The sequence below is a fragment of the Coturnix japonica genome, chromosome 7 (assembly GCF_001577835.2).
Source record: "Coturnix japonica isolate 7356 chromosome 7, Coturnix japonica 2.1, whole genome shotgun sequence".
Classification (NCBI taxonomy): Eukaryota; Metazoa; Chordata; class Aves; order Galliformes; family Phasianidae; genus Coturnix; species Coturnix japonica.
In genome coordinates this window covers 16,735,962-16,748,909 of record NC_029522.1, presented here as the reverse complement: position 1 = coordinate 16,748,909, position 12,948 = coordinate 16,735,962, and the positions used below count along the sequence as shown (strand labels likewise).

Sequence of the window (12,948 nt, the reverse complement as noted above, 5' to 3'; positions counted from 1 at the left end):
GATTTGCACTGATTCTAGATAACATTTAAAGTTTGTATCTCTTGCTCAGGAACACACAGTAATGTATTAACTGATTCCTGTAACCTACTTATACAGAGTTATAAACCCATTCTTTCTAGCACACCAATTGCTAGTTAAGTTCTAGCAACTGCTTTTAAAAATTCCAAAGCCAGTTCTATATTTTAAAGGATTTCTTTAAGTCCCTAAAGAGCATACAAACATTTCTAGGTCAGGAAAAATCCAGTGAGGATTCTGCTATTTAATTCTGGTTTCAAACCACTAGCAGAAAATTAGCCTCAAGCATACAAGATAGTAGGAAGATTTAGAAAGGCTACAGGAGTCAGAGTCCTTTCTCCTACCCTTCCTTTTGCTACCTCTTTTCCACAGCATTCTTTCACCCAGCTGCAGGGCAAGACACAATCATAAGGAGCCTTTACCATGCACATTAAGGCTAGGGACAACCCAGGAACATAGAACACACATAGTTTTATTGAAAAATTCATTACATTTGATCTATTCTGTACTTCTGAAGGATAAAATGTTAACTCAGTGTACTATGTTCAATTATATCAGTTAATCATATAGCAAAGAGCACAGGACTGATCTGGCTTTATTTTAAATGATTTGGGAAAAGTGAGTGAGAAAAATATCTGCACACACTTTTGAACTTTTCATCCACTGTCCATACCTCCAACTACACTCAGTTTAAAGATGCTGTAACAGAAACTCTCATGCCAGACTCCTAAACAGAATCTATGACTGTGGCTTCAAAACCTACAACAGTACTCACTTGTTAAATTTTTGACACCTTGCTGGAATACTTTCCTGCTGAAGCAAAAGATAAGTTGGCAGTATACTGTATTCAGTCCCCTGTACAAAACGATACTTTTAGGGACCTCATCATACTCTATCACTCTTGTTGCAGCTTGTTGTATAACTCACTCCTTGGTCTGAAATCTACACTCAGAGCAGAGAGGTAAAAATAAACGCAAATAATTAGAAAAAATTTGATTACACTAAATATTTTGCTTGGTGGCTTTACCTGGTAAATTCATTGAATACTCCTTTTTAATTTATTTTTAATGTCATTTTCATCTTCACCTGCATTTCTCTATCTGCCAAACAAAGCAGAGATCTCAGACCCCAAGATAAAAAAAGAAGATCGAGGGGTAAAGTTCTGTGGGCAATGTCAGCATTTACATTTTTAGACTACTTATCTTTGCAGTTCAAATAGTTTGCTGAATTTAGTTTGGTTTATTTAAACTGCTTGTCAGAATCCTTTCAGATTTTGGAGTTAATATTTGTTCTACACTACTTTTCACTGAAAATGAATGACAAAAAGGAGTTAATAGAAACTTTTTTGTCAACTTGATTGCAACATCAGAAAAAGAGCTCAGTTTCACATGCACACTTGCAGAAATGAGCCCTGTTTTCTTTGAATTCAAACTGCATTGTGACATGCTGGCAGCTGACTCTGCTCCTTTCTCAGCAAATTTCTTCAGGTGAAAAAGTGGGAGATGTTTGGAAGGAAGTCTGCTTCTTTTAATCTTATCTAAGCACTCCTGAAAGGAGTTAGAGCTGAAGATAAGGGATGTTGAGTCACATGTGTTTTCTGCCTTGGAGTTAACATGCATGGAGAAAGATCCTACTTCCACAATGCCAATTTTAAGCTACTGAAATTCCAGTATTTTTACAAGAGATGTTCCTGATACGTACAAGTATGAAGAGTACCAGGCATAGTCATAACATCTAATTGAAATGGGAAAATTAGGGCAACTGCCTGCTGCCATTGCAGAGCTTAGTAGGAAAATAAAAGCCATGCCTTGCCTTTGAAGTGGTCTTTACTTCAGCCACCCATGGCTAAAAGGGCTTGAGGGGAGGAGAAGAAATTTTTCCTGTTCTCAGGTGACATTTAACAGATCTAAGCAACAGACATGGACAGCAAGAGTCTACTCAGAAAGGCCTATGGCATGAATGACTTAGCATTTAAAATAGTAATGTATCCCATACAACTAATGTCTTGGTCTTTGACAAAGGACTTCTTTTTTCTTGCCATTATCTTCTTTCTGATAGTAGCCATTTACTGACAGGGCTGAAATTGACTGAATAGCTGACACAGTGAAGATTGTCAGAAAGAAGACCTCAGTATTAAAACAAACAAACAAAAAACCTACCATTAAAATCCTTGCAAACTCTCTAAATTCTCCTTGCTTTCATTTGGCAGAATAACCATCCTAACTATGTAACAGCATGCTTTGTAATACATAACGATCAGAACCAGGAGCAACCACTTCTAGATAGGTGACTTCACTTTCTTCCCCACTTTTTTTTTTAATTTTTAAATCCTTCTAATAACACACTAAGTATATAAAGCTCTAAGAAATTCTACTCCAGGCCAATAAAACTGAGTAGTAGCATAAGAAAAGGAATACAGGAGGTCCACGGCAAGAGCAACTAAGACAAATCACTGGTTGCATCTCAGAAGCTTACAATTATGGATGAATCCGAGAGTGATTAACTGCCCCTTCACCCGCAGCAACAGCCACTTGCTCCGCAGTTTTGACTACAGTTTTAACTCCATCTGTGTCCTGTTTCTTTAAGTGAAACTTTCACCCTACCATTCTTTGTCCATACACCAGCTTCTTATTTTAACTTGTCATATACAACCCTATACTAAAGACCTTCCAAAAAGGCCAAACCCAGTTTGAAAATCAATATACCTGTGATGTTCTTGGGGTAAGAAGGTCCAAGATCCACTGCTTTATGCTACACCACAAGCACTAGGTGCTATAAGTGGCTACTGCTTTGTCTAGGTCAGGCTTCACAAGCATGCAGAAAACATACCACTGCTCTCTTCAAGCTAACCTTACGTCACACATGTTCTCCCAATCCTTCTACCTACCACCTAAAAGCATCACCTCATAATATCATCAGTTTTACAGGCACAGAGATGATGCCATTATGGAAGTGAGTTTTGAGACTGTTGGGGGCAGTTCTGTCCCACAGCCTCCCAGCATCTCTAATTTCTACAAATGAATACACAGCAGCATAAAAATATATAATAAATACCCACCACACTATTGTTTATAAGGTATATACCTGCAGCAGACATGTCAGCTAACTGCCCAGCTACAACATAGAAGATACAATGAAGATTGTTTGAGATGCTGCCCATGGAAGGTGCCTTGCCATTTTAATACTCAGTCAGCGTGTATTCAAAGTTATCTCAGTTCAACATTTAACATTAAAAAAAAAAAAAGAAATCAGTGCTTGGAAGTTTATTAATTTTAACTGTGAGAAACATTCCTTCCCAGTCCTGTCAGTTTTGTTGCTATCACCACATGACTGTTCAAAAGCACTTTAACCAGGGCAAGAAAACTTCCTGAAAGTGTAAGCAATAAATGCAGGTAATTTAAACTGGGGGAGGAGCAAGCAGTTTGGCTACCTTTGGATCTCCTCAAAAAACAGGAAAAATGACATTGTAATTTGCTCATTTTGAAAACCTTCTGAAATTTTATTTTATTTTTTTAAGTACGCTTAAGTCTTCTTTCTTAAGAATGTAATTATTCTTTTCTGGAAATCTTAATATTTTGAGATTATTCAAGATCTACTTTAGCCATGATAGAATTAGAGAATAACGCTTCAATTTTAGCTGAATCACCAGTATTCCAAACCTCATTCACTAACACAGATTAGCAAAGCTCATGTACTAATTTTTGAGGATCCCTGTGGTGTCCTAAGTAAACAACAACAAAAAAACGATTTATTTTCTGGGATACAACAGAACAACCTGGGCTTCTCAAGTCATTTTTAGAAGAGAAAAATGAATGTCTATAATGTGAGATTAACTCTAGAATGGACTAAGTTATTATGCAAAGAAAACTGTCATGCACTGGTCAGTAAATACAGGAATCGGGCTTGGCTAACAAAGCCTATATTTCAGTCATTCCAGAAGGAAACTCTATTCACACAGCTCTTTCTTGCTCTCTTTTTGTCCAATACAGGGACACTTCCAGTAGGATACTCTCCCTTACAGACCAACACCTTCTCTGCAGTGATTTATAACAGCACTCCACAGGTCTAAGAGGAATATTTCTGAAAAAAACTGACTGCAATTGCAGAGCTTTTACACGTACATGACAGCTCAATTTCCTGGCGTTTTTGGAAAGCGAGTATGCAGGTTTGAGTACTGATACCAACAACTAGCGCAGCCAGCCACCTCAAACCATGCCCCTGCAGTCAGCAAGTCCCACAATCGTTCATGCTTGACTTAAGACTGACCCCCAGTGGTCATATCTTCTAACTGATTCTCTGCATTCCTTACCAGCTTCTAAAAAGTGAGACTCCACACAGATTCCATTTCAGACTGTCAGCATTACCCTCTGAAAACCACTCAAAAACCTTCAACTGATCAATATCACTCAAACAGGAAAATAAATATACCAGCAAAAATTTGTACAATATATAAACTTTTTTTCTTAAAAATGTCTAACCTGTCAACTGTTAAGTACACATGCATCATGCTACAGAACAACACGTAGGCTTTTAAAGAAATCTAGAGACTGACTGCCTCGGAGCTAATCTTTCAACAGCTCTGGAAACAGGGAACATCCCACTCTTTCCTTTAGCATCCAACAAGAACTCTTTCAGCTTGAACTGAGGAAAGCTTTCAGAGCGTTGCTCTGCTTATTTGCACAAAAAGCATCTAAGAAAGTACTTTAGAGATAAAGTGGCAGAGTTTCACTCAGAGGTAAGGCCTTTGAGTTAAGTAAATACCATTCAGGCTATAGTTGACCTTAAATATCTATGCTTCGTGTGGCAAGCAAAGTATCTGAAGTCAATATTAACCTTCAGATTTCTCAGTATGTTGATTTTCTTACCACGAAACAGAAAGCTGAAACTTGTTTCTTCTAGTTGTGTTTACATATATTATTAAGGTTTAAATTTTATATGAGTAAAGCCATGGTATCCCACTATAGATTTCACTTAGACCAACATTAATGTTTTTGTGCATTGCTAAAGGGACAGAATGCATCATTTTACCACAGGAAAGAGCCTTGCCAGTTTTTTCTTCTCTTGTGACAGCAGTAACAAGTACACAACTTACATAACACAATTATTTGATAGCTACACACAAAATACATAAAAATTCAAAAATAGAACACTCACTGAAACAAAAATATTATTGAAACAAAACCCACCATCATTAACATCTTCATTTGTACAGCAGTTCTCAGAGGCAGAAACAGAGATCCACTCAGATCCTCACTAGGCCTCAGAAGGCCATCAGCCATTTCACCCCTCACACCACTTGTCTCCACTTATAAGAACGTTCTCCTCAGGTTAAATGGAGGGAGCCTGGGAGGCCTTTCCGTTGAGCCACGTGCACATACAGGTGCTGCAGCTGGGTCAGCTCAGCACTCAAACGGAGCTTAGAAAACAAGAGGTGGCTGGGTTCAGATGTTAAACCTTCTTGTTACCGCCTATTGGACTGAGCCGCAGCCACAGCCGTGAGCAGCTCCCACTCGCAACTGAGGGGAGCAGTGCAGCAACAGGGTGCAGGGCGTGCTCACAGCTCGTGCTGCGTGAGCAGACCTCGGAGCACCACTGTGGGCGCGGAGGGTCTAATGCATCTAAACGCTTCAGATGTCCTGCAAATGCCAGTTCTGACAGCAGGTTTATACTGAAAGCAGTGGCCAAATCTGTATCATGTTCAGCTCAAAATACTGTGTGCTATGTACAGTAACATGCTGTAACTTACAGTGTATTTTTCCAGCACAGCAATTCTTTTTCCAAATGCCAGATGATGTCTTTGCAATGTGCTACATGAGATTAAAGCATCTTCTTTCTGCTACAGCTCCACCTGAGCTTCCACCCTGAAACACATAATCACTGTAATTAGCAAGGAGTGGTGGAACAGTTGCTTATTGCTGCAGTGACCCTGCTGCTGAATGTTAGATAGGTAGAATACTCCAGCAAAGTATACTTTGCAAGTAGTAACAAACGCAACAGCAAATTCAAAGTAATTACTTCCTGAGGAGCTTTGACATTGGTACCAAAACAGCAAGTCAAAATTTAGGATCTCCTTTTGTTTCAATTTTAAGAGTATTCTTGATTTAGTCAAACAATCAGCATTAGTAAGTGTTCAGTCAACATTCAGTATGTTGAAAATATGAAAATACTGTTTTATACATATGCTTTCATTCCTTTGTAAGCCTGAATGCCCCAGATCTTGAAAGTGAGCATTGCTCAAGAATACTTAAGTTTACTTATTTGGGCAGTAAGGCAGAAAATACCTCCTAGAGAGGGACACTAAGAATGAAAGAAAAATATTCAAAACGCTATCATATTGATTTTACAAGTAGACTATGCCCAGAATGACATTTTGGCTGTACTGCATAGAGATAAAATGTGAAAATACTGAAGAGAGCACCCTCTCTTCTAGGTCTCATTAGAGACTAGTAAGTTTTCTGGCTCCATCTGAAGAATTCCAGAAGAATATTAAATAAAGGAGAAAATGGAGAGACAGGTAAATACCAACTGTAAAAGAGACAGCTGTGCTTACCACACTTGTCACAAAGAGTCATCAGAACTTGTTGGAAGCTGCACAAAGATTTATTCTTAGACATCAAAAACCTTTCTCACAGCATTTTCTGTGGCTATGAGTCCAGATGCAAACACAATACAGCTGTCTTGCTCATGTCATGCTCAAGATTTGTACCACAAAACAAAGATAAATCCTGGCTCTACTGGAATCAATAGTTCTGCCACTACCTTCACATCCAGGATTTCATAACAGGTTTTTATAAGGCTATGCCATTATGACATGATTTTTCATATAGAACAATCAGCTTTTGTCACAAATGTACGTCCAAATGACGAATGTCTAAAAATTGCAGCCACAACTACAAGCTGATTTATCAAGACTTAATGTCCTCAGGCTGCATCTAGGGCTGTCAAAGCTGGTAAAACACATTTTGCAGTTAGAAGGCCAAATTCTGGTTTCCATTTTATCTTTCTTCAGATTCAGTCTTCAGTGAAGTTGGTTTTAGGGTTGTTTTGTTGGTGGTGGGTTTTTTTTTCGTTTTTTTTTTTTTTTTTTTATTAACTTTGAATATTTGAATGTTTCAACTGTTTTTTCTTAAAATTCACACTTGTGATACAAGTTAAGGGACTGAGAACCACATTTTTGTAATGCTGATGTTTAGTATCAGAATTCAGAATATTGTAAATGGCATGCTTTCATTATTTACTAGTTAAATAGCATGATGGTCATGTACTTACAGGTATAGTGAAATGAAATAAATATTCCTGGAATACTACAACAGCACAGTCCAGGCAGGTTAAATGGGCAAGACTGTCTTGAGGCCATGAAACACTAGAAGACTGTGTGAAATGTGCAGATTTTTAACAGTTCACAGCAGACGAGAAATGTATGTTATTCACACAGAGGTGGTAAAAGAAAAAATGGAAACATATTTCAGAAGCATCATTGAGACAACATGCTTCCATAAGCGCAAAGGTAAAAGGGAAGTATGTTCCAACTGCTTCATACTGCTCTCAAAAACCGTGCTCCCTGGTGTCTGGGAGCTCCCTGTCTATTCCCTTAGTGTGTGGAAATACCTGGATAGTATTTTGCTAAGAATGTTGTCTCATAATTACTTCTTTTTCCAGTCCTGCTGCAGGCTTGTTGGACAGATGAAGAAGGCTGAGTCAGGGCACTGTCAAATTCTAGTTATTCTAACGTTAATGATGCTCAAAACAGTAGTTAGTCCAGTTTAACAGAAACAATGCATTCTTACATAGAAATTACTGAATTTTGTTGACCATTTGATTAGGCGGTCATAGTTGTGGCAGGCCAGAGTGTAAGAGCTGTACTCACAGGCAAGGAAGAGGGACAGAGCCAGTTAAGAAGTCTGGAAGAGTTAAGCTTGCTGTTACTTCTGTCCATTAGGTAGTGACAGTGAGGAGTGCTGATGGTGCAAGTCACACTACCACCACAGGAACTGGCATCCTTGAGCCTCTGCTCTTCATTCAGTATTCCTACAAAACAGCCCTGCAAATTCATGGAGCTCTGAAGCTGCTATACAGTGGTAATGGAAACAAAAAAAAAGAGGGCATAATATTACTTAGATATCTCTTTTATGGTTTGTAGTCATAGCTTTTAATACATTTATTCTATTTTTAAAATATTTATGATGCAATGCCACAAAAAAGTTAAACCGGTAAACATTAAACTTGGTAAAGTTTGTAGTAAATGAGGCAAAGAAGTTTACTGTTCATTTTTAAGAGTTATCTCAATTGCATCAATGCATACATACTTCACATTTGCATCATTTACGTTCTGATAAAATGTCATAATAAGAATACTTCAATTTCAGAAGACTGCAAGTCTAGAAATGTGCTGTATGATATGTCACATACCTGGAATTCTGACAGACTAATACCAAACATCCCACACAACCAGCTATAAAACACAGAGGCCCCACGAAGCTTTTGAAGTTGCACCTGGGTAAAAAAAAAATAAAAAAATCCTCAGGTTAAACATTGCTCATTAATAAAAAGAAATATCCAAATATCCTGAAGCTAAGAACTTGCTACAAAACATTCATGTAGAATAGTCATATAATTTAGAAATTATTTTCCAGTTATGTTTTGAGGTAAGAATTAGCAGTAAAAATGAAAGAATGACAATGTTATGCTTATGGGAGACACACAATCACAACCATAGTTAACATGCTTTTTCTTGCTGGAATTAGATTTAGGAACTATGTGAGATTTATATCTATTTCAGCTAAACGCCATATTACTTGTATTCCCTAAGGGGCAAAAAAAAATTGTCTCTTCATTTCTTGCTTTAACCAAAATCCAAAAATATCAGTATAAAGAGGGGAAAGCCCCTCAGACTCCTTGCTTGTGACTATCACACAGAAAATGGGCTGAACTGGCAGACTCTTAAGGAGAGTTAGGTTAGAATCAAGTAGTCTTCATATGCGTACAAGTAGAATATTATGGGTTCACAAGGAAGAAGATGTATTATATGTAAAAGAGCAACCTGTGTGATTAATTAGTTCATGTTGTAAAAGCTTTCTGCTTTTTATATTTGATTAACTAGGTGACAAACTGCTATCTACCCCTGGCAGAAGAGAGAGCCTTCAGTAGGCATAGTCACCTAACTTAGATTTTGAAGGCATCACACTGTCTTGTCAGAATCCTTGATCTCTACTACCGTTTTTGAAAGTACAGGTGTCATCTGAAGAAACTGCACTGCTTTCTAACTGGACTGTCTTTTTTGATTTCCTCATGATGGATAATCTCATCAGCAACTGACATAAGCTGGTAGGTAGGAAAGTATGTTGAAGTGAGAGCAGTCCTCACCCATAAAGTTTGTGAGTATGTACAAGAACTTCTTGTGCATTTAAAAGGCTGCAAGGACGGTGGGGTGTGTGAGCTGTAAACCTGAGATACACACACATAGCCTGGGGAGGAGAAAAAGAGTGGGAGGGTGCTTAGAAAGGGGAATGGATATTATTGCTCCTCTGCTGGCCCCTCCTGACACACGACACCAATTCACACAGGAGCTTGCAACCCTGCTCCTCCCTCCTTTCCTCACAGAGCATCCAACACAGGACAGCACTGTTGTCACAGCATCCAGGGCAACATCCTGCATATCTGCAGAGCCTCATGCTCTGAGCATCAAGGTAAGGGTCCTTCTGTCTTCTCAGCGTGTAGGGATATCACAAATCCTGCCACAAACTAGAAGGGGAAGAAAAGTTGCAGACCTGGCTGTGTTAGGGACTTCGTGCCCTGGCAGATTTATTCTTGCCACTGTGCTGACCTTTTGCTATGTGTTCTGCCTAGCTGGAAAGAGCTGGCAGGGAGATAGAAGCAGGGCAGAACTGACTTACCAGTCCAGAACAGTCTGTGAGTTCCAGGTGTGTCTGTGAATCCAGGACAAACAGGTCCCCTGCAGAACAAAAGAAGTCTAGGTATAGGTAGCACAACACGCTGTGCCCATATCCCAAGGCTTGTACAGCAGGCCCAGAGATGACTGGGAGAGATGTACTCTCTAGGACAGCTGAAGACAGGAGCATTGTCCCAGCAAGGTGACCTTCAGCATAGAGGGTTCTTGAATGAAGAGAATGGAGGAAAACTTTGTCTGACTCTGTCTTTGTGTGCCAGCTCTGGGCAAAGCTGGTTTTAAAAAACATCTGTGAATTTCACTTGGAATTCACTCAGCACCCATATGAGCACAGGAAGCATTAAGGTTTCTGAGAAGTGCTGGTTGTACAAACAATACCAGGAAACAAGAGAGAAATGGAGTATGCTTCTAAAATGTCTGTCTCCAGTATGTGAAGTGCAATGTATGCACTACACCTGAAAATCTCTCTAAAACATTTATTATTCATTACCTTTTTTGGAGAAGCTCTTAAAGAAAATAAAATAAGTTCATTTTTGGGACTACATTTAAAATGCAGCCTGTTAAGCAACTCAAAGCAAAACTGAACATTTTATTGTCCTTGCACTGCTGTACTACACTGTCTTATTTGTGTTGTTTAGGAAAAAGAAACCAAGTAAGTTATGTTCTTCCGATTCTGGTGGCTTTTGTGGATACTTGAACAACATGAATTTTCAGCAGAAAATCTCAGTGAAGAACAGATATATGGACTGAGAAGACCTACAACTAAACACATTCTGACAAATACTGTAGAAAAATATCCCAACCTAAGTGATCAAGGTGACTACTGTTATTTTAATACTTTTTTCTTCTAGATTCCTTTACTCAGATCTGTATGGCTAACTTCCCTCTAAGATAATATTTATAGTTCACCTCGTTCTACCTTTTAATGTGCTGTATTTTTGCACTTTGATCTCTTTACTCCTTTCTCTCTCCATCCTTACATATTTTATAAAAGGAAATAACATGCCTTTTTATTTTGTCTGTTTTTAATATGTTTGGTAGCCTGTTAGTGTCACTTCAAAAATAGTAACCTGTATAACTTTATTTATATAGAAGAAATACATTCAGTAGTTCATAAAATTATTATTCTCCAATGTACACTAGTGCAGATCCTGCTATTAGAATTTCATATGTCAGTTGACATGAGAGTAAGTTAAGTGACATAATGTAGCTCTATTAAATCACTATCCAACATCTCATTCTGTAACACTCATTTTCCTGTAGATGACTCATCTTTCCAGCCCCCATTCTGGTAACCAGCATGAAGACAGAACATGTGTCTAAATATCATAGCAACATTTCTCATTGCATAACATTACCTCACTTTCAGATTCTTATTTCTTGGTGTGTCTGCTCAGGAGTAAATTCTTCAACCTCTATATGTCCTGCCTTCACAACAGTTTCCAGTTTCACACTTGTGATCCCAGGTGTTTTCCAAAACTTCCATAATTTAACTCTCAACTTCAAACCTAAAAAATATATACAAGGTTAAGGATAGAATGAGATTATTAAAACCCTCCACTCACCTACCTATTTATTTATTCTAGATGAAGACTGCATTCTGGAGATTGCTTTTTTACTGGACAGCTCGGAAAGTGCTAAGCATTATAATCATGAACAGCAAAAAAAATTTGTTTTGGAAGTAGTAGACCAAATGAAAGGTCTGCAGCTTAGTTCTGGACGGACCCTTACCTGGAGGATGGCCTTACTCCAGTACAGCAGCACTGTTTACACAGAGCAAACTTTTCGTGACTGGAAAGGTCCTGAAGCATTCAAATCCCACATTGCTCCTATCACTTACATAGGTCATGGTACCTATACAACTTATGCTATTACTAACCTTACACAACTCTTCATGACTGAAGGGACTCCAGGTAGTTTGAAACTAGCTGTACTCTTCACTGATGGAGTTGACCATCCAAGAAACCCAGATATTTTTGCAGCTACAGCTGATGCTAAATACCAAGGAATTACATTGTTCACAATGGGAATGACCAGAGTGGCTGAAGAGCCTAGCAATGCTGCCAAGCTCCGGCTCCTGGCCAGTTTCCCAGCATCCAGATTTGTTTCCAACCTCCAGGAGAAAGGAACTGTGGAGAAGGTTCTCACGGAAGTGGTATGTACACAAATGTTTACAAACTGTTAGAGAAATGTATGTAAAAAAATCTTAATCCCAATAATTCTGAATGCTTAATGCTATTAAAAATCTGAACTTTTTACAGTTTAAAGACTCTCACTTATGGGTTCATGTACACTTATTAATAAAGCCACTGTGCCAAAGCACTGGTTTCTTTTTTCTCCATGTTATTCAGATCTTGCCACTCAAAACCTTGAAGCTGGAACTGAATTAGACTCAAGAAGACCTGTTACAAAGATATTTTTTATCTGAGCTAATTTGATAACTAATTTGATAACCAAAGAGCAATATACTCCAAGTTAAATCTTTTCTAAGGTGTTCTTATTGTTCTCATTCTTATATATACTGTTAGGAACACATTAGAAAGAAATCTAATTTTTCTCAACTGCAAAATATGTATCATTCATTCATACTAGGGGGCTGCTACTATGCGCCACTTCAAAATACAGCAGTATAGCCCCTAAGTATGCTGTCCCATCTACCTAACTCGATTGGTTTAGATCAGTTTACCATTATAATTGAAGCAAGTTGAGCTGGCAAGGAGTCAGCAATTAATGCATTTAACAATCTGTAGTAGGAAATGAAATTATTGAAACTTTTTTAGAATTGAGAGATTGCTAAGTTGTTTCTCATTAAAGCTTAATTCTGCTTAATATGTTAATTGCTTAACTTTTTACATAGCTGCTGAAATAATTATTTTTCACATCTATTGGTATTCTCCAGTGGATTATGACAGTAAGTTTATAATGTTTCCAATATTTGTTTTTGCAGAAAGATCTGTCTGAAGAAAAAGTAAGTAATTTTGCCCATTCAGCATTCCTGTGGACTTTCACTGTTGTTTTGGGAACAT

General features: G+C 38.1%; 1 protein-coding gene and 1 long non-coding RNA gene across 2 annotated transcripts in view; one reads left to right on the top strand and one right to left on the bottom strand.

Moving 5' to 3' along the window:
• Positions 1 to 8,286: 8,286 nt before the first annotated feature.
• LOC116653705 lies at positions 8,287 to 11,477 on the bottom strand. Its single transcript, XR_004308089.1, has 3 exons — positions 11,281 to 11,477; positions 9,909 to 9,967; positions 8,287 to 8,508 (listed from the first exon to the last, which is right to left on the bottom strand). It is a non-coding gene; the product is annotated as an uncharacterized LOC116653705 (long non-coding RNA).
• Positions 8,814 to 12,948, top strand: part of LOC107316727 (collagen alpha-1(XXVIII) chain-like) — a 41,249-nt gene continuing 37,114 nt past the window's right edge. Inside the window, exons 1-4 of the mRNA XM_032446066.1 lie at positions 8,814 to 9,701; positions 10,561 to 10,738; positions 11,509 to 12,077; positions 12,870 to 12,890. Of these exons, the coding sequence (XP_032301957.1) occupies positions 10,582 to 10,738; positions 11,509 to 12,077; positions 12,870 to 12,890 (747 nt within the window). The 5' untranslated portion in view covers positions 8,814 to 9,701; positions 10,561 to 10,581. The remainder of the gene's footprint in view (positions 9,702 to 10,560; positions 10,739 to 11,508; positions 12,078 to 12,869; positions 12,891 to 12,948) is intronic.